This window comes from Thunnus maccoyii, chromosome 2 (assembly GCF_910596095.1).
Source record: "Thunnus maccoyii chromosome 2, fThuMac1.1, whole genome shotgun sequence".
Taxonomy (NCBI): domain Eukaryota; kingdom Metazoa; phylum Chordata; class Actinopteri; order Scombriformes; family Scombridae; genus Thunnus; species Thunnus maccoyii.
In genome coordinates this window covers 15,479,935-15,502,649 of record NC_056534.1, presented here as the reverse complement: position 1 = coordinate 15,502,649, position 22,715 = coordinate 15,479,935, and the positions used below count along the sequence as shown (strand labels likewise).

Genomic DNA, 22,715 nt, shown 5'->3' with positions numbered 1-22,715 from the left:
TTCCATGATAGCGTCTCTACACCGCTCTGTATCCTCCCCATTATTTGGGCATTCACCATAGTGGTGAGGCGGCTGCCTCCTCAGGACAAACAAGAAACAGCTGACATGGAGCCCGTGAGTGATGCTCACATGATGCTTATTGATCGCTGGTTGCCCCGAGTCTAGCAAAGCACAGAGTCAGGGTCGGTTCTTACCCATAACACTGGACCTGCAGGGCATTATAGCATGGCTACAGAGGTTACTGTATGACCCCGGACACACATGATCATGGCCATGTGCAGGGCGGAATATTTATTTTGGCAAGATCATGCATATACTGTAAAAGTGTATGTAGTATGGAGTCGTATTGATGGATCTCTGACACTGTAATACCTCGTAAAAGCAAAAGGAAACTGACAGAATTAAAATCATGGATATTACATATTCACTTAAACATCTTAAGTTCATGAAATATAAAAATATTTATGAAATGGAATAACAAGGGCAACAAATAATATTAAAATATTTTCCAGTTTCTGTTCAAATGTAACAACAGAGTTTAATCCTTTGTTTTCAAAATACTGTGATAAGTGTGAAACTACTGAAGGTTAATATTTATTTTTGAATGCTTTTGAATCCTTTTTAATGCCCCTTGAATGCCTCTTGTTAATGACTTCTGGGTCAAAGTGTGTAAAGAAATTGATACTGTGTTTAAGAAAAAACTGTCCCTTTCTGCATTTTTTCAATACAGTCAGCAGCACTGAACCTTAACCCGTCTTCACTGAAGCTGTTTAAGGAGCTTCTTTTTAGTGCAAGGAGATGTGTTCTTCTTCAGTGGATTTCCAATATCGTCCCTACGGTTTCACATTGGATTCGGAGTGTTATGGAACTTATCCCTTTAGAAGCTATAAACTTCTGGCTCAAGGATGAACCATTTAAGTTTTTTTCATATTTGGGACCCCTTTCTGGATTGTACTGGAAACGACGGGGCCCAGGCCCTTCGGAGTGGTCTCTGGACCAGCATGGACTGAGATCTCGATGTACATTTCCATGTAGTGTTTAACATGCTATTATCCCATCATTATGCCTTATTACCCTTGTTATATCTAATTGTATAAACCCTCTGTCTTGGTGTTTTGTTTTGATTTTTTTATTATCTATCTATTTATTTATTTACTTATTTATTTATTTATTTTATTTTTGTGTGTGTGTGTGTGTGTGTGGAGAATGTGTTTTGTGTTGAGGATAAGTTGGAAAAGAGGGTAACATATTTGCCCTTTCATCCTTAATTGTCTGGTGCTTTGGAAATCAATAAATATACTTTTTAAAAAAGAAAAAAAATGTAACAACAGGCCTGAATTAAATGGCTCTGTGATGCAATTAAAAAAAAATGTTTTGAAAACAAGTTAAAAGTAAAAATGCTGCGGACGTCATATCTCCTCTGGTTGGTGCCTTGGTAAATATAACGGGGACCGCAGCATGAATGGGACCTTGTACATCCTCTTACTCTGTCAAACTAGATGGGTCCTTAATAGTCCACACACACACACACAAACACACACACACACATATGCTAAATATACAAGTAGCTGCAGCCACCTTCCCACTCAATCTTACTCTCACATTTCTGTGCTCCCTCTTGCAGAAATAATGCTGCCTTCAGGAAACATACACATCCCCGTAGTTGCATATGCTCAAAGACTGAGAGAGATGCCCGCTGACTGAATGCCACAGTGGCCTTTCTCTCAGCGCTGTTTATGTTATCTGGACATTCTAAACTGGCCAGTGGCACTGCAATAATTGCATTAAACAGTGGAAGAGCAGACCGTAACTTTACATTATCGAAAATATATGGAGAGATGCTGTAAGTGGGACGAGCTCTGGTGGAGAAATCATAAGCCAGACTAAACAAACAAAAACCTGAAGACTGATGGAGAGACACACCTAGTCCCTTCTCCTCAGTTAGTTGTTCTCCATTTAAAACGCTTTTCACTTATCGCACTGACGCTATGCAAAGACAGTAGCTGTAGAATAAAACAATCTGATTCAGCATCTGGAGGACTGGCGGTGGAGATAGACTTTTAGGTAGGAAAGATAGTCGAGAAGAAGAGAAAGGAAAAGAAAGGGGGGTTGAAGTGTGGGGGAATAAGAAGAGAAGGGAAAAGGGAGCGAGAGAAGAAGAAGCACTGAGAGACAGAGACGTAGGAGAAGAAGACGAAGAAAAAGAAAAAGTAGTAATGGGGGAAGTGGTGCGTGTCTTTTCTGCAAATCTCCTCTTTCACCTCTGCTCTCCTCCAGCTCTCCAGCCAAGGCCAGCCAAGAGACACTTCACCTCGCACCCGCACACACATGGAGCCAGAGCCAACACACAGGCACACACACACACAGAGAGAGGAGGAGGACATACACTCACCAAACTGCACTCACTCGCTTTCTCTCATGCACACACACACACACTCGCACAACTGGCTTATGAGTATTTAGCCACCCACTCAGAAAAATAAATGGCAAAAGCACAGACATGAACACCCAAGCGCACACATGTGTATACACACACACAAACCTCAGTGTCAGCGCGCACACACACGCACACACACTTGACACCAGATACATGTACATATAGGCATCCCATATGCTCTGTGTGCAACGACCCATCAAAGACAGACATGGAAATATAACAGTTGAGTGTAACGACACACACACATATTCACTCACTGTGGATAATTCTACACATATGCATCAAATCACTGCCTCCCAGTCCCGCACAATGGCAAGAAGCAATGCATATGCACCACATATGCAGCATGCAAAACGCCCCGGACCTCACTGTGTAAAACAACATGTGCACACAGACACACACACACACACACACTCACCGCTGTAAGTGTATCAATGTGTTAATAGGCAGATTAGCATGTTCTGAAGAGGATATAATAAACCCCATTTCTTGACTTAGACAAAACAAAGCAGAACATGTTATTCCACAAATATGTCTGTCATGTCCTGAGAGCGAAAAGCATTCACTTTTAAAGGTTTAACACACACAGACAGGACTGAACAGGCTGCACACTGCTGTAACGAAGTCAATGAAATAAGAGAGAATCAACCGTTGAGATTGTGAACAAAAAGCTACAATATGACACAAGACATGAAAACATGAGCAAATATTAAAGAAAGATTGAAATGGAAGAAATGAGGCCAGACTTTAGTGACAGAAAAAGGTGGATATTTGTTAACATGCGTGTATGCTTTTTAAAAAAATATATCTTATTATCTATTAAAAAAAGAAGAAAGAGAATAAAATTGTGAACTAATCACCGGACAGCTTTTATTTGTATTTAGGAGGGAGACATTATTAAAACATTATTGATAGAAGATATATAGAAATATTGATTTTATTACAGTACTGTTTGGGTATGGGTTTTTTTTAATGATCTGAAATGTATGATGGGGAGAAAAGAAAATGCTGCAGAGGTGTGGATGAGTGTTTTTTTTATGTCAAAGAAAAAATTATAATGTGGCAAATTGCAGATATGGTACAAATCAAAGAATGTAAAAACTCTAAATTTTAAGAAAATGTTTTTTTTTATATTGTTATTATGTATTGTATTATTGTCTAAATTACTACATTTATTTCTTATTGATAACTCTATATTATAAAGCCCTGTATTGATATGTGGAGTTAAGTCTCCGTGTGAGATGAAGCAGGCAGCACTGAGAGCAGGCAGAAGCCACTGTACCTCTTCCAGGTCTCGGCCCATAGTCGACCTGTCGCACTTCAAAGGAAGCCGCGTTACAGCACCCTTGCAAAAAGAAAAGGAAGAGGCTATTTTAGAGATAATTTTAGATTGAAGACATACACTGCTTTTTGTTGTGTTTTTTTTTTCTCCCCCACCTACGAGGTCTACAGTGAGCCTGGGTGGCAGCATCAGATCTTCAGGTGGAGGTGAGGGCACTTTTTTTTTTTACGAGCTTCTCTAATCCTTTACTTGTTCCCACATTCCTCCGACATGAAGCGGAGAAGAAAATAGAAAAAAAAAAAAAAGACGAGGCCTACGGCTGCTGTATTGTGAGGGAATTATCCCCGATGAACCAATTAGGCTCGTAGTATCACTTAACTCCGGGGTTTTAACTTACAAGGGTCGATATTCACATCCACGCATGTACAGTACAGTACAGCAGCGGGTCAATTGGGCTCCAAATATTATCACTCCGTAATGCTTTGGGAAATAATTCAACTCCTAATTAATGTTTGTATGTTTTTTTTTTCCTCCATAAAAAAACAATTATGAAATCTCCCTCTTGCGGTGTTTTGTAAAATGTGAACCAATTTCACTATTTATCGAATCCATGTCATTGATTTCATTTAAATTGCAGAGCTGTTTATGCTGTTTCCTGTTGACACTTCCGTGGTTTATGAAGGTTGTGAATCTCTTGCTATGTGGCTTTTAAAAAAAAAAGTGTCTTTAAAAACCCATTAAGGCCTCTTATGAACGGTGTCAATTATTTACATTCAGTCATACCTTAATCGCCTCTGTTCTTAATTTCGTTAGTTTAAAGAAACACAAAATGATCAGAAGCGACTGCAAGTACACAAGTTATCAATGCCCCATATTAAAAGCCTAAAGTTAATAAAACATATTTAGCTCTCCTTTAAATTTCATCTGTTTCTCCAGTTTGTAACAAAATCACATGACAAATATTTTGAGGGCAAAAAAAAAATGTTTCATCGTCCTGAAACATCTGAGTGAATATGGAAATAAATTAATGTATTAATTCTGAGGTCATTTACAGCCGAAATATAAAACACATTAAAATGTCTCAAATACAACAGTCAATGAAAAAGGAAATCAATAAATTCTGAAGTGTCCTTCGATTTCAAATGGACATCTATTTTGTTCCAGTAATTTTCTTTACGCAGAATGAAGCAGGTGCTGCTCTTTATGGCTTCATTTACCCATAAAACACCGTGAAGAGAAGAAAAACTGAGATTCACTGTCAAATCTCCTCATTTGTAATTTGATCATTTAAATCTTTGCTTTACTCTCATCGGTCACTGATGTTTATGCACCGAGATGATCAGACACCTGCTGTAAAGCCACAGCTTATTTATGTAGTTGAAAGTGGGGCTAGAAAACGCCTTCATTCATGTCAAAGTGGTATTTTTCTTCTTTTTAAAGTCTTGATTTGCGTGTTTGTGATTTACAAGGAATTTCAAAAGTATTGCCAAATGTTTTTTGGCTTGGTGATGCCAAGCATCTCAACCACAGCCGCATCTGTCCTGAACGCGCTGCGCAAAGCTGTCTCGCGTCTCTATCGATCAGATGGAAATATAATTTGGCCTAACAACGATAAAATACCGCATCCCTCGTGTCACCTAGTTGATCTTTAAGGGAGAGAGGAGAGATTTTGAAACACAAGCCCATAACGCATTTCTCCCCAACACCCCAGGGTGCGCCAGCCTCGGCAAACACAAAGTCATTATCGGTTAGATTCCAATAAGGCGAGTCTGTCAAGGAACAGGCTTCCTTCGGAGAATTTATGTCATGCCTACTAAACATGGGAAGATGTCTTCTAAGTGGTGCGAGGAAGGATAAATAACAGCGAGTCCCACAGCTGATTATATTGAAACAACGGTGCGCATTTGTAAAAAGGATTGGGGATGCAAACGTGGGGTCCCAGCAGATGCTGAGCGCAGGGGCCCATCCACCTGCTCATACCGGGAGAGGAGGAGAGGAGAGGTGCGCTCTGCTCTCTGAAACAACGCGCCCGCCTCTACCTATTCACTTATCAATAGTTTTTATGATTCTATCTTTAGTAGAGAAAAAAAATACAGGAAAGAGGCTTGTTAAAAAAAAAAAAAGTTGTTGATGATGTGCATGAAAAGTGCAAGGATGCAAAGTGTTAAGAATATTAATACTATCAAACTCTAATATTTGGTGCAGATCAGGCTGAGTTAAATGTGCAAAAAGGAAATATTTTATTGAGAAACACCAAACAATATCGGAAAGCCTGCCTTAGGAAACGTTTTATTTGAAAAAGTTACATCGGGATATGATTCAGTCTCAACACATCAGTTTCACCTTCACCATTAGACCTTTGGGATTTAAAAAAACAGAAAAACAAAACTAAAATAGATCGTCAATGTGACAGAATAAGTTTCTCATCGTTTACAACACAGAGCCGCGGCGAGGCTGTTGCGCAAGGATCGCTGTGGCCTGAGTGCGTAACAGCATGTGCATGGTACGGAGAGCCTGCAGGTCCCGCTATGATTAACTGCAACCTAACAACCATCCTCTATCTTTACTGTCTCCCCCTCACACACTCACACACACGTGCGCGCGAACGGACGCACACACAAACGCACACAGACACACACATACAAGCCTGCACAAAACTACACTCCTCTCTCCCCTTCTCCTTACCTGACATTTATCCGACGAAACCACAAAACCTCCCCCCACACCCCCCTCAATCCCTTAAAAATAACTCGCTTGTTCTAACTTGGGGCCACTTGGAATATATTAAAAAAAAAAAAGAAGCTACAAAACAAAAGAGAAATTCAGTGTAACATCCACGATAAGAGGCGAGAAATGTCGGGAGGAAATGTGCACTTTCCTCAGCCGGTGCAGGCTATCCGTTATCATCATTACTTTTCCAGACGAGCCTGTGCTCATTCACGGCTCCTCTGCTGTTCTGTAGCCGTGCAAGGGGCTTCCTGCCTCGGCCACATGAAGTCAATTAGCCGGTCCCAGAGGGGTGCCCCTTCCCGAGTCTTTATCGGCACTGAGGTTACCAAAACACTGCTATTGCTTGCTTTTAAACTCCACACCGCTCATAGACCAATTACGAAGACTTAAGCATGTATGTAACGAATCCGGACAAGGGATAATCCATCAAACGGGGAAATAAATGGGTTCTGATATTGTGCAAATTTTTGCATAAAAATGTGTGTTTTTACAAATAACTGCATGAAATATACTATTTTCACTTATTTTATAGAGAAGAAAATTATCCATGCACTGGATTAGTAAAATTAAAAAAAAACAAAAAACAATACACACACACACACACACACACACACAGACATGAATGAAAACACTTTCAGGCATGGTGTGTGTAAAACAACTACATCAAGTCTGAAATATTCCAGAAGTAGGGAAAAGTTGTGAACACCAGGGAAGATATGTAATTTTGCAATATCATAAACAAAACACTTCCCACAAAACGCCCCCCCTTAACCCTCAAATTACACAAACACACACACACACACACCGTCTGACACACATACACAAACACTCTCTATCACACACAGACCAAGAGGTAATAAGAATCATAATAGCAAACATCTGAATATACACAAGAGAAGGAAAAATAAAAGTTTGGACGTTGATTAAAGACTGGAAAGAAGGAAAGAGAGAAGAGACAGAGATGGAGAGGATGAGGGGGTGAGGCTGAGCTGACGTACCTGCTGGGACATTCTGTAGAGGAGGTTGCTGTCAGTGCTCTGCTGCTGCCATGTCCCCATGAAGCCCGGCTGCTCAGCACTAGGCGGTCTGGTGCTGAACTGCATGGAGCTTTCGCCTGCTCCCTCAGCGCTGCTGCTAACGATGCTAATGCCACCCAGACCACTTCTGCTGCTGCTGCTGCTGCTGCTGCTGCTGCTACTGGTGCTGCTACTGCTACTGTGGCTACTGGAGGGGATGCTGGTGCAATCGCCAGCGGTGCCGTTGGGTCCTTTAGCCTTAGCTGAAGGTGGCCTGGGTGGCTCTGGGTCTGTGCTGGGCTCTGGTGGGACTGTGTCGCACTCACTGCCTCTCACATCCAACTCTGCCTCCTTGGACTTAGACAGAGGGAGAGAGAGAGAGAGACAGAGAGGGAGGGCAGGAGGGATGTGGGAGTGTGAAGGAGGAGAGAAGAGAAAAAAAAAGAGTCAGTGAAGGTGGGTTCTTTTGGGGTCGTGTTGCTCTTTTTTTTTTCCCCCCGTCTTGCACGAGTCCTGCTTCTCGAGGAGGATAACAGGGAGAGGGGAGTTGAGGGAGGAGATGTGTGTGAGGTTTCTTGGCAGCCCTGGTGGCAGAGGAGTGTGTGTGTGTGGAGTTAATTCTCGTGAAGAGAGAGAAAAGAGGGCTTGCGGTGAATTTCCTCGGGGGGCCTCGTCTTGGACAGGGCAAGATGAGCGGAGCACTGGAGGTGAGGAGCGATGAGGAGAAGGATGGAGGTGAGGTGGGGGCTGATGAGAAGGTGAGCAAGAATGGAGTAAAGAAAAAAAAAAAGAGGGGGGTTATGGGAATTAGTGTGGAGGGGTGCATGATGTTGCCCGTGGCCTCGTTTTTTTGCTTTAATCCATCTGTCAGTCATTTGTACTCGGACATGAACTCAACACAAACACACTTGCACACAAACACACACAATGAAAGACATGTTTACCTGCATGCATGCATGCACACATTTAGACACTGACAAACAATACTGCAATATGGGAGAAATTTACAAAAACTAAGAAAAGAAAAGTTAAACAACCTGGCAACTGCCACCAGCAAACTCAACTCTGAACACAAGCACACAGAAGGATAAAAACAAATCCGTGTAATTCTATGTAACTGATGTAATAGATAAATATTTTCTATGTAATAAATAAATCTTAAAAAAAATGAAAATACAAAATGCGTACTAAATTGTAAACCAAACACAGCAAACGTACAACTAAATGTAAAACACAAATAAACAGTTTCACAAAAAAAAAAACATGTCAAGCCATTCAAAAATGTTAAAAGTCAATTTTTTTTATAAATAAAAAAAAAATCCCATTAAAAAAAACCTCCATAAAAAGCAAATAGTTGAGCCAGTAAAACGTATGAACGTCTCTTACCATCAATTCTGTGCCTGTCCCAGCAAAGTGAAGATGAGGTGTGGGAGTGAGCCACCAGCTATCCAGCTCTCCCTGCCTCCCGCTCCTCTCTCTCTCTCTCTCCCTCTCTCTCTCTTTCTCTCTCTCTGTGATTGTGTCCCTCTCTCGACGTCCGTGCCGTGCCGCCTGTCCTCTCTCTTTTCCTCTCTCTCTGTCCCTCTCTCTCTCTCTCTCTCTCTCTCTCTCTCTCTCTCTCTCTCTCTCTCTCTCTCTGCCTCCTCTGTACTCCGCCGCAGCCGCTGAGGAACTGAACTGAGCGCCTGAGCATGTGTGTTTGTATGTGTGTATGTGTGTGCGAGAGAACAAGAGCATGTGAGAGCAAGCGAGCGAGTGAGAGTGAGAGACTCTCTGAGTGTCTGAGTGTGAGTGAGCGTGTGTGTATGTGTCGGGCCGGTGCAGGCTCAACAGAGTCAACTGTGCCGCTCCACTCTGAGATGCTCAATGACATCGCGCTGCACGCTTCCTCACACACACACACACACACACACACACACACACACACACACGCACCCCTCCTCTGCTAGGGGCAAGAAGGTGGGGGCAAACGTCATCGTAGAGCAGAAGAAGGGGAGGGGAGGTGGGGGTGTTTGTCCCCCTGCCTTATTACCATTTGTGCTGCGAGCGGCCGGCACGTCTCAGAGCAACTTAGTTCTCCTGTGGGACTATCCCACCACACACACACACACACACACACACACACACACACGGTGCTTCGCAAAAGAGCTCAGTTTCTACCTTGAGAAAAAAAAGAAACAGAGGTTGACAAAAAGCGTCATTGTTGCTCAATGTTTTCAGGTGTTTGTTTCTTTGTTTGAAAACTGAAAATGAAGGATTGTCCTCTACAGAAATATTGTTTGATCACAGCTGAAAATGGTTCTATTTCTGATTTGTAGGGCAATTACCAAAAAACAAACAAAAAAAGCAAAAAAAAAAAAAATCAACTGACTTGTTATATTACCAAAAAAATCTGCTGCCTTTGTTTGATTTTCACCCACTCTAATGAAAGACTAATGGAACGCAGGCAATCTGCCACCAGCATACATATGAACACACACACTCTCTCTCTCACACACACACACACACACACTCTCTCTCACACACACACACACACACGCACACAGGAAACCCCCCCACCCCCCACCCCCCCCGTGGAGGCTCTCGGATTTTAATTAAGAAAAAAATGAGGAAGAGGTTCCATTTTAGCCAAATTGGTCCCCACAGCAGCAAAGGTAAGGGAATAAAATGAGGGATGGAGGAGTAAAGGGAGGCAGACACAGAGAAAAAGACACACAGGAGGATAAAACTAAAAAAAAAAAAAGGAGATCTATGCTTCCTTTGACACAGCATAGGACACATCTCAAACAATGAAGACATCCCCCCCCCCCCCCCTCCTCCTCTTTCCTCCTTCTCTTCTCTTTAAATCTCCCATCTCTTCTCCACCCCGTCTTTTCACCCCACCATCATTAGAGAAATGACAGACCAGGTGCCTCAGTCCGCAGCAAGAGGGAGATGTCACTGTGATCTTTCCACCACCAAGGAACAAAAGAGAAAGGGACAGAGAGAGAACTTCTCTCCTCGGCTACATTAAACGGCTTCTGATATATAAAGTCACTTCAAATTTTGTGGTAAATTGCTGTAGACAGCAGCTTGGTTGTCTGTTAAAAGCCTTTTGTACGGTGCAGTAATGGCAGTGTACTGTTAACCTTTGCTGAGATTATCACACCGGTCGTTACTGTTATATACAAGGGATTTCTGCTGGCAGAGGGAAAAGTGTACAGTGTGTGTCTTTGAAATGTGCAATTGTGCCTTTGTCTCAAGCTCAATTTACATCTTCACTCCTTTTTCCTTCCCTGCCTACATTTGCATCCTTTGCTTTTGTCTCTCGTGATTTTTTTTTCCTCTTTACCTCGCTCTTACTTTTACTCCTCCCTTCCTTTCTATTCTTCTCTTCATTTATCTTTCGCATAGTGGCCTGCGCCTTGTCGGAAGCCACAAGCAGTCTTGTCGTAAAAGGCGTAATGTGTCACCTCCTGTCCATGTAGCGCCCGCTCCACTCTTAACAACTTATTGAAAAGGTAATGCATGAGGCTCAGGCTAATTATATTAAGTGACAATTTAGCGGCAGAGGTTCCTTTTTGCTTTCCGGCTCACGCTTTCTCTTTCTCTCTCGTCTCTCCCTCCCATCTCGTCTGTAAATGTGCTAGTCTGTGGGTTTTTCAAGTGGCACTCAGTGTTTCAAGTCAAGCTGGTGGCTCAGCTTCTGACCTGGCTGGTTAATGGCTGTTATTTGTGGGAAGGAGGAGTGGACTCTGCCAATATTGCTCACTCTCCTTCCACATCTCTCCCTCTTTTTCCTCCCCCCTTGCCTCTGCTGATGGTAATGGCCGTGATGACAGGGGAAACGGAAAAGAGAAGGAGAAGTAAAAATACGGAGATGGAGAAATTTGGAGGGGAAACAGAGGAGGGAGATGGAAATAGGAAGATGAAAAACGCTGGGAAGCAGGAAGGGGTAGAAAAGAGGATGCAGGAGATCCTCAGGCTCCTTTATTAAAACTATTATTGTGCAGGACTTGAGAATTCCCCCCGGGGCAGGGGTCCATGTCGAAGCCCATATAATTAACTAGAGGCTCAGCTACGGATCAATTACCAGACAAGCAAGTGATAGCCGAATCAATGGAAGATCATCAGGCTCGTTATCAGTGTTGCAACTCATTAGAGGAAAAGTGAGGTAGAGAAAGAGGGAGAGCAAAAAAAGGGTGGATGGGGGGGGTGGGGGCATTGGTGGGGGAGGCAAGAGAAGAGGGCAGGGTTGGTGGCTGTGTGTTAGCCCAGAAGCTGATGGGTGCGTGTGGGGTGGGGGGGGTGGGGGGGGGTACCGGTGTGTGATGTGTTGTTGCACTCCTCCATAGCTGCCACTGACTGGTGACAGGGAGAGCTCTGTATGACAGAGTGCAGCCGGCTCTGTAGCAACAGTCACTGAAGCTTGTACGGATCAATACAAGAGTGTGCATGAGGTTAAAGCTCTGCCATAGCATCCTTATTCCCCAGCGACTCACACGCTCAGTCTGGGGTACAATCCTACAATCCAAGCAGTCAGAAAAGGGATTGTCAAGACTGAAGATTTACAGAACAGCACCTGCATTTCCAGAGTCATAACTGATATAATACATTACTCAAAAATGCCTGAAATGTCACATGTAAAATGTCGCTAGTCTGTGCTTGGGCCTCGGGTCGTACTAATACCATTTTAGATATCACAATTGATATCAATACATCTATATCCTAGTTATATCCGTCTTTTAAGTTACAATCTGATGGCACTTTTTACCCTACGCAGCAATATCAGTTAGCACATTTTCTGAAATGTGCTAATGTATACTTATTATTCATTTCTGTTTGTATTCTCCTGTTCTAGCTTTTCACTTTTTACATATCTTTATGGATGGCAAACATCCAATTTCATTGCACAGTCCAACTTGCTCTCTGTGTATAGGACTGCAAAGCTTTGAATCTTGATTTTTAATGCAATTCATAATAACATAATCTGTATCTTATATTAATGTAACATACAGGTATTAGTTTTTTTATAATTGCTGTAGATGGATTTGATATGCTTCAAATAATGTATGAATATGACTCCAACCAGTCAAGAATTGTATTTAGAAATAGAGATTAAGGGTAAAAAAGGATTTTAAGTAAATTATTAGTGAACTAAAGGCCATAGAGCTTATCAGGTAAAAGAGAGAGTGAAAGAAATCGACAGACTTAATGCACCCTTGACCTCTTAACGCCCTTTTTGTCTTTTGACTGTAAGCTACAAGTGTGTTTCAGAGGGCACCCTTCATCACTAAGCCCACATTATTATACCCATCAAACCTCTCAGCGCTGCCTGTTTGCTTCCCAAACATTGACAACTAATTGGTGAAAAAGCCCAGAAATTGGGTGTGACAGCATTGAGTTGTTAGAACAGTCTCAAGAGAGCCAAGTCCCTCTTATGTCTTGAGAGGCAAACTACCTTGCTTTTTATCTTCTGCGCAAAGAGAGAACCTGTTCAAGCAAACAACAGCAAGTACGAAAAAGATTCAGAGGTCATCAAAAAGTCATAATTATGATGCTTGTCTGCTGTGTTATTTTTCTTGTTTTGTTTTGTTTCTTTTTTTTTTGGAGGGGGGATAATTTTTCATGGAATGAAATCACAACTGAGCAAAACCCAACTCAAATTGGCCTTTTACACAATAAAACGAGGGTAAATGGAAGGACAGAAGCTGAGGGTAGAAAGAGAGAGGAGAGTGGAACAACATAATTTGTGCAGTGATGGTGATTATGTGCTGCAGAAACAAATGATTCAGGCCAGCAGAAAAAAAAAAAAAGGTTGATGAGTGTCTGTGCTAAGAAGGATGCTTCTCGAACACAGAGAGAAAACAGTGGTTCACTTCAGGTTGTCACGTGAAAAGACCATCTAGAGTTCATCCTGTCAGCTGTTTTGTCATCTTAACTTTTTTTCCATATTAAAACCTCTGAGATTTTTGCCCATTTCAGGTCCAATCATTTAAAGTAGGCAAACTAAACAATAACAATCATGGTTTAACACTGGTGGGAATTGGCATTACCAAAAGAGTGAGTGCAGCCTTTGTACAGTGGCGTATATACATAAGCAGGAGCACATGGCTAAGGGCTGTTACTGTCGGTGACCTGATTTATGGTCGTATAAGGATGCTCACACACACAGATAAACTTGTAGCTTGTGTGTGTGTGTGTGTGTGTGTCTCCATGTGACAAGGAATGGCGTGTCGATCAGATGGCACAGGGATAGAACTGTCACTGTTCTGCTACCACTACAGGGCCACAAGACATCATATGACACCGACAGGAACAGCCCTCTACTTGTGATAGCGGGAGGGAGAGAGACGGGGAGAAAGACTTTGAGAGAGACAAGCGAGGGCACCGAAAGGTCTGAGAGAAATGAGAGGGAGCCACATGATTGTCTGTGTCACTGATCACTGCACTCTGGCCTCCGCTAATAAGTGCACCTTTGTGAAAAAAAATGAGAGGGGAAAAAAAAAATGTCAGTGGAGCATTTTTCATTGAGTCTTATGAGTTATTTACGATTTTCAGCTGTATTTGTGGTAACACTAAATGACAAAAGGTTAATGGCTGGAGGCACAATCTGCTAATGCCTATTTGGCAATTCATGACCTAATGACACATGTTATGTATAAAGTGCTCCTCGTGCTAATTTTGTTTTTCCAAGAGGGGAAGACTCCACTCATGAGGTCAGGAGACAAAACTACTGTTTTATCGGAACCAATACAGCAAATGATGCACATTTGGAGCCATGCACACACACACTCACACACTCACACAAATACTCACAATACTCATACACGTGAACCTCTGACCCTGCCAGCAACAACCTGACCAGACCATTGTTCTACTCACCAAATTGCAGCAAAGTCTAAACCAGCCTGTTGGGCACCCTGACTTTCACCTCACTTCACACACACTCACACACACACACATACACACACACACACACACACGAACACACACACACACACACAACAACACATCAACAGACTCTGCTACCCCAAAATGTTCTGTACCAAATATTCATTGCATCGTCACGAGAGATTATTAGGGTTGCAGCTTGCATGTTTTGTCACTATTATTTATTAATAATAATATTTATAATATTTATAATTTATAATATTTATTTACTACTATCAAAGTAGTGAAAGATCACAAGTTCCCAAAGCCAAACATGACATCTTCAAATCACTTGTTTTGTCAGATAAATGATCCTCAATCCAAATACATGTAATTTACTTTTATAGAAGATGAAGAAGATCAGGAAATATTCACATTTGAGAAGCTGGAACTAGTGAATTAATGATTGATGAATGAAGATGATTAATGAACTATTAACATTGTTGCAGATATTGCAACCATGTCTTCTCAATTTAGGTTCTCAATTTACAGCCTGCAAGCCATGAAACATTTTTTAGGCCTCTGTAAGTCCCCATGAAAAGAAATCTGTCATGGTTCATTTTAATGAATACAGTATTGTGTCTTTAAATGTTGTGAGCATCATGTACAGCATGTAGCTAAGAGACATTAAACGCTACCATGATTTTCTGCCAGGTTTTGCAGCCCAAGTTCAACTAAATTTAACTTTAACCCCAATTATTGCTGACCTGAGTTCTACTGAAGAGAAGAATGGTGGAAAAGTTCATTTGGGAATTTCTAATTTGCTGTATTTGTGTAACTCTACTCTCCGATCCCACCAGTTTTATATTTATTGCCACTCGAATGTGGCAATAAATATCACAGCAAATTGATCTCGCAATTGTTTACATTCTGATGTAGTCTGTAGCATCCTAACTACAGTAGCTGCTTTGTAGGATTACCATTCTATGATTATCATGATTATTGTGATTATCTTTGTAGGATTACCACTGTGATTATCATTCTACATTGATCCTCAGGCAAACTATTTGCTCCTGTGCATTTGGTGTGAAACCACAATAAGGGTGTGGTGGATTAAAGAAAGGGTTACATTCTGTATGAGGCGTTGGAATATTGTGATGGAAGAATAGGATGTAGAGGGAGAGGAAGAAGAAACAGAGGAAGAAGAGGTTGAGTTCCATCACTTGCCTAATGACTGGGCTGGTTTCGGGGCATTTCACAGACGTGTATATCAGGGCACTGTGCGCCCATCCTTCTGGTTTTTCTCCCTCTTCTTCCCTCCTCTAACTTTACAGACATCTGCACTCACACTTGGATAATTCTCTTCTAATCATCTCTAGCTTTTCTCCTCCTTCACCCTCATTTACTTCCCTCATGTCTCACCCCCCCCCATCCCCTCCCTCCTTTTCTATTCTCTCCTTCTCACCTCATCAGACAGGCCTCCACCTCACCCCTCCACTGCCTCCATCCCCTCGCTCCTGTCCTCTCTCACTGACCCGTGCTCCCCCCCAGTCACAGGGCGTTGTGTCTCTACCTGCCAGGCTCCCTGACAGCCCCACGTCCCCCCTCACCCCCTGAGAGGAGACCGCCTGCCCATCCGGAACACTGCCGTGGCAACCCTGCCAGCGGCCCCATAGTACACCCCCACCCCACCAGCCTGATCTCCACCAAACCCAGCACTGAGAGTTTGACAAAGTCCTTCTCTACAGTGTCTTCCTTCTCTTCTCTTCTCTCCTCTTTGCTAACTTCCCATCTCTCCGCCTCTCATTATTCTGTTTTCACCCTTCCTTTCTCACGATCTCACGACTTTCTCTCCTCTGACCTGACTAATATATCTTTCCCTCTTTTAGCTCTCTGCTTCCTCTGACACTCACTGAAACACTTTCTCAACTTGCTGTGGCCCAGATAAAAGAGAGTGTAATGTCAGTCCTTGTTACAGTGACCTTCTTAACTGTTTGCTGGAGGATTGCTGTGTGTTTGGTGGCACAAAATACTGACAGGGAATACAGCACCAGAAAAAGTATGATTCAATTATTGAAGTTGCCCAAAATTCAGACATTTTTTTTCCTGGAAATTACATTTGAGAAGGTGGGGGTCGTATTATATTCAAGGACTAGAGAATTACATATTCCAAACATAGATAGATGGTGTTGCATCATGGATTGTCTGTTTATAGTATATATTTTAGAGTTAGTCATCCATAAAGGTTTTTCAGTAGCCTAGTTTAACCTACAGGAAATTCTGACGGCTTGTGGAACATGTTTTGGGGCCATGGAGGAAATAAATTCATGATGAAAACATGTGTTGAAAGTGAAGAGAAATGGACCGGGGAACACGCAGCCAAGAATTACTGGTGTAACAGACTGTCATAACCAGGAACCCAAACAGACAGTCTGAAAAAATTCATAGAAAATTATTTTGATTGATACCAAAAGCCCTCCAGTGGAGTGGTTGAGTGTGTCATGAACAAGCTACACAAATGTGGGATTTACATTTTGTTTTAATGGAAGTAAATCGTGTCACTTTAGTGATACAAAAGACTTCAAGGATGAGGATGACTAGCAGTATCTCTGGGAAAAGTTCCCAACAGGACTAATCTGATTAAGTGTTTTCCAAAAACAGGTGCTGGAAACAAGGGGGAGGGGGGGCATCTTAAAATCAGGGTCATCCCATATGGGGGCCAATTTGGCATTCAGAATGAATTATTTTCTATCGAAAAGAGTCAAAAATCCAACAATTGTTCAGTCTAATACCTATGTCTGGGTATGACTGCAAATGTGTTTCGAGAGAGATCATCAGTCACCAGCTGTGCATCTGCTCAGTGGTGAGCTAGTGAAGTAATGGGAATCACACATTATATTGGTTAGCCTTTGTGAGTAACAGGGAAGTCCACGACTGTTTTTGATATAACAAAAAAAAAATTTCAATGACCTCACAAAAGCTGAGACACAGTCCAAAAGACCTGTGTACCATCTGAATCCTCCCTGAAAACAAATGCCGAGCTGCGAAGGAGGTGGGAACAAAGAACATGTGGGTTACATTAGCCAGGGGAGTCTTTATTTATGGCACACACATGACAAGGAACATAACCGCTAACAACACGACAAACACACAAACACTTGTGACTCTCCCCGGCCAAAAAAAACTCCCAAATAAATGTCACACAAATCATCCTGTGGTAGTAAAACCACTTAGCAAACAAGCAACAAAGTTTTGGTTTGGGACTTCAGCTCAGAGGAAGAAGTATTTCAATCACAAAAAAAGTTGAGGTTCAATTCTCACTCTCTGCACATCTTTCTTCTCTGCCTTTCTTCTTCATCTTTTTTTCAACTGTGGGTGTGTGTAGAGAGGGAAAAAAAGTAGGAAGTGTAGCTACAAAAGTTATATATTTTTTATTTTTAAAGTTCTGCGTGATGTCTGCACCATCCAGATGATCTGTGCATTCACAAGTCATTTTAGCTTCTCTTCCAGTGAACCCATGGAGAGGTTGTAAGCGTAATGCCCATCGCTGCCCTCCCCTCCTCCAAACCTCTTGTAATTGAATACTATCCCACAGCCCAAGCAAAAATCAGCTTAGTGAATGCAGAAAGAGGAAAAAAAAATATGAAGAAACGATTATTATTCCACCATCAGGTTTCAATTACAAGGAAGAGGGGGGTTAAGTGAACATCAAGTCATATTAAAGTATATAGGAGGCCACTGGCATTGGGAGACTTTGTTGAAAGCTCTCATGTATTAACACACATTCTTACACGTGGCCAAGTTACATTATTTGATTATTACAACCGTAGCCACAGGTTTGGCGTGCAGGCTTTGAGTTCCCGCTCTCGCCTTAGAACCACTTCCATGCAGAACAAGAACCTATTAGTCTGAAAACAGTGATGAGAGAGAGACAGAGAGACAGAGATCTCCTGTCTACATCTGGCATGCACAGGCCAGCTGTGTGTGTGTGTGTGTGTGTGTGTGTGTGTGTGTGTGTTTGTGTGTGTTTATGTGTGTGCAAGGCATGGGTATATATTCCGTCTTACATGTCTGTGTTGCATCCCTTTAAAACATATGACACGTTGGACAGATTTAATGACAGAATGAATATGAGGTTCTGTATAATAAACCTGCATTGTAAAAATTAACATTCAAAAAAGTGGCTGCTGTTCATTATCTTCCAGTCACTCATAAATCACCTCGAGCGACTTTAATTCATGTCTGTTTCTGAGTGTTTATTTTTGCTCTGCTGTCTGTCTCTCTTTCTTTCACAGTCAGTCTCTCTCACTTTGTCCTTACACACCACCACACCGGATTCTGTCACCTGTCTCTGCTCGTTCTATCACTCCCAGAGAGGCAGAGCGATGGCCTCTGCATTCCCAGAGGCAAGACATAAAGGGCTGTGAATGGATGGATGGATGGTGAGGGGGACGAAACCAACGACTAAATTATTAAGTGACACTTCGCTTCGCTTTGAGACACACACACACACACATAAGGCAAGTGGGTAAACGCATTAGAACAGTTAGCCCCCTGAATGCACCCGACAACTCCGCTACACGCTAACTCACGTCAAAATCATCAAACCAGGCCTGGGGCTCTTAAAATTTTTACGCTATTGCTTGAAGGGATGTCGTGGAGCCTGGGAGGCTTTCTGAGAGTGAGTGGCCCTGTCATCACAGCCATTGCTGCCAATAAATAAGTAAATATGGGAGTGGAGCGGCTAAGCAGCGTTGCCACAGAGTTGACAGCACCTATTCACTGTGAGTTTGTGCCCGTGTGTGAACATCAGCAAATAGGTATTCGCACCTGTACATGTGTGTCCCTGTGTGTCCTTCCCCAACCTCCAAGCTCCAGGGGGGCATCGCTCTTGCCACCATCACCCAAGCTAGAATGTGCCAAAGTGGGGCTTCATTCACTTAAGTTCCACCTGGCCTTGATTTCCTGTGGACAAGGCTGGAGCACACTGGGAGAGAGCTCTGGTTTAATTTGGTACATAAGGAGACAGGATGATGGGCCATTTGGCCACCATGGACACAGGTACTAAAGGTCTAACAGGGAGAGGAACACAGCAACTCAGTTCTTAGGTTGTGGGGTTGCAGCAGGATTACACAAAGGGCTGCATGAACTAAGGTTCTCTATCTGACTGTCCTTTCATACAAAAAGACACGCAACATGAAGCACAAGATATCACAAGATATTGGGCATGGGTTCCAAATTACAAAATTACAAAAAAAATATGTATTTTATTTGTCTATGAGATTTCAGTGCAGTGGGGGTGAGTGGATTTGTGTGTGTGTGTTGCTCACAGTAGTTTTTTTAAAGGCAATTTTCTTCAGTGGAAAATTGTTCTAATGAAAACTGTTTACAGTGAGGTCTGCGGACTATCCAAACTAACAAGGACATTATTTGTGAAAACACATTGTTGTTAAATGTTTTAAATCTTTTTTTTCCTTCAATGCTTTAAGCATCACAAATGAAAAACCATTTACTTCTATTGTAATGGGGTGGCAGCAGAAATCCAACAGAGAGAGAGAGAGAGAGAGAGATCTCCTGCAAGGCTACATGAAACCAAACATAAATTGTATTAGTATTTGGTGAAACAATCCTCTAACAAACAATGTATTCTTGTTTATAGCTTTAAAGACTTCATAAAACTTGAAAAGTTTTGCCAGAGGGGTGACAGAGAAATTTCACTCCACTTAACTGCAGAAGAGGACCTTTTCAAGGAGTTTCAAGACACTGTTGATTTTCTGTAAACAACACATGAAAAGGCAGTCCCCTGCATCGGTACCAAGAAAATTAAACTTGATCCTACAGGACATCTTTGAAAATTGCATTAAAAAAGGGTAAAATTATTTCACCAAACTGGCATATTTTTTTTATCTGTTTTTAAAAAACAGAATTTCAGATGTCAGAGGTTCAGAGGAAGGAAAAAGAATATTTGCTCCATTCAATCTTCATTTGGTCTGCAGGTCACTATCAAAAATGGCTGCTGTGTTTTGACGTCATTAAACATGATCACTATTGGACAGTGCAGACAATCCAGTATACTTGGCCCGACAACAAAATGCAATGGCATTGTGATGCTTAAGCAACTGTAAAGTGTGTTTGTGGGCCTGTAAATGTGCTCACAGTTTGGATATATCTGTATCAGTGTGTGTATATGTATGTGTGCTCATGTATGTGTCTATCTGTGGGTACGCTCATTGTAAAGCCTGCTAATTGCAGTTGAGACTCCTTTAATTAACACAAAGAGAGGTCTCTGGGGTATGTATGGGCACTGTGAGTGTGTCACGAGTTTATATCTAGCCAACCTGTGGGACACAACAGCCTAATCAGAGCCTTTTAAGTTCTGCCATGCTTACTCTGGAGGATTAACTGAAGACACACTTTAGTCGTGGAAAATGAGACAACCGAGGATCGCGTTGGTCTGGCTGACAAAACAAGCAAGGCATAAAAAAATACCCCAAATGCGCTTGGAAAACTAACACTTTGAACTAAGTACACAGTAATGCTGACAATAAGAGGTGCTGTATTTTAGGTTGTAATGGCTTTATTTAGCTTGAGAGCCTTACTCAACTGTAAACAAAATGGTTGCCCTGCTGTTGTTGTTTGCAGGTTGATGGTTTGTGTATGGCGAAAGGCGCCACAAGAGACATGACACAGGATGTGCCTCAATCTTTCTCTCTTCCCTTTGTCCACCCACCTTCATCGTCATTTGCTCGCTCATTTCTCCTCTCTCTTTAAAAATAACTTCCTCTCTTTTTATTATTCCTGCCAATTTGGACAGGTGCCCTGGTCAAAGACAGATTACACTAAGTCGCGTATCAAAGCTAATCAATCTTCAGCCGCTGGAAGGCATCACTCTCCCAATGAATAATTACAGCAATCCAGTTATGAGCTGCCAGTGCCAAAATGTTGCCACCACCATCTTTTAGGATGCTGAAACCCCCAACTGATTCACCAATGAACTTTGAGGGGGGAAGTTTGTTGAATGTGTGTGGTCCATGAAAAAAAAAAATCATAGTAAAGACGAGATGCTACTGCAATGCCTCTGAGAATAAATAAAGTCATTTGAGCTATATTAAATCCAAGTGGCACCTGGGGTATGTAGAGGTTGGAGAGCTGATATGTGTGAAGAATGAGAGTGATCATGAGTGTGTTTTGATCCAGTATTTAGTCTGGAAGAGTTGATGTAGTCAAACTAAGGCCAAACTCAATTTGGCTTTCATACGTCTTCAGTACAGTTCTGTCTTACAATAGAGGAATTGTGCTACACCATCCTCTGCGACTAACACACAAACACACACACACAAACAACAAGATAAAGATGATTAAAAGGAGAGAAAAGGATGTGGTGTGAAGAGGGAGGAAAAGATAAAAGAACGTAGAGAGAGAGAGAAGTGGGAGGAATGAATGATGAATGAACGGATCGTCCTGTTGGTGAGGGTGCAGATATCAGCGGGGAGACGATGCTCCAGTCGTACGCTGTCAGTCATTCATTCAGCCAGTGACGTGATGTATGAAAGTGCGCGAGCGTGTGTCAGACAAGACGAGGTTCTTTCATCAAGAGGCATGTTCAGTGGAAAATATTGAGAGAAAATTGACAAGAAACTGCTTTTCTTCCACGCGCGAGAGGGAAGCCACTGTTGTGCATGAGAGGAAGCGGTGGAGAGTGGAGGGTGGAAACAAGAAAAGGGGGAGAGGAGTGAGTGCGTAACTGCAGGGCAGCTGTATTGAGCGGAGGAGGGTGTCATTTAGAAAGTGGCTGGCTCAGCAATGGCCATTAGTAGCGCTGTGACACAGTGGACCGTCAAGCAAACAGATAGACAGGCTGAAGAGCCAGCAAAGATGTAGGCAGACAGGCAGACAGAGGAAAACAGATTAACAGGTTAGGAATGAACTGGGCTGCAACTAATGATTATTTTCATTATTGATTAATCTGTTGGTTGCTTTTTACGATCAATCAATTAATCAATTAATCGTTTAGTCTAAAAATGTCAAAAAAACTGTGAAAAATGATCACAATTTCCCAGAGACAAACGTGACATCATCAAATGTTTAGTTTTGTCCAAAGAACCGTCCAAAACCCAAAGATATTCAATTTATGATGATATTAAGCAGAAAAAGCGGCAAGCTGAAAATAGCAAATGTTTAGCTTTTTTATCAACATTTGTGACGATTGATTTTCTGCCGATCAACTAACCAATTAATTGTTTCATCCCTGAAATTAACAGGTAAAACAGATGAAGTTAGCAAATTACCAGGTTATAAATTATACGATTGAGATGTTAAAACATAATGATATACTACATATGTAGAAAAATTGGATTCTTGTAACATGATTCATTTAAATGAAGCTGTATTAGAAATA

The 22,715-nt window shown here is 42.0% G+C and overlaps 1 protein-coding gene across 6 annotated transcripts in view; it reads right to left on the bottom strand.

Moving 5' to 3' along the window:
• The window catches only part of bnc2 (basonuclin 2), a 178,231-nt gene that overhangs the window by 91,867 nt on the left and 63,649 nt on the right, over nucleotides 1–22,715 (bottom strand). For 2 of the 6 annotated variants that reach the window (XM_042430079.1, XM_042430094.1), the window contains exons 2-3: nucleotides 7,448–7,822; nucleotides 3,720–3,782 (exon numbers count right to left, since the gene is read on the bottom strand). In XM_042430079.1, coding sequence (XP_042286013.1) covers nucleotides 3,720–3,782; nucleotides 7,448–7,822 — 438 coding nt within the window. Of the gene's footprint in view, nucleotides 1–3,719; nucleotides 3,783–7,447; nucleotides 7,823–8,851; nucleotides 9,185–19,147; nucleotides 19,167–22,715 lie in introns of those variants that run through there. The other 4 variants (XM_042430103.1, XM_042430081.1, XM_042430107.1 and 1 more) reach the window with 4 other exon arrangements.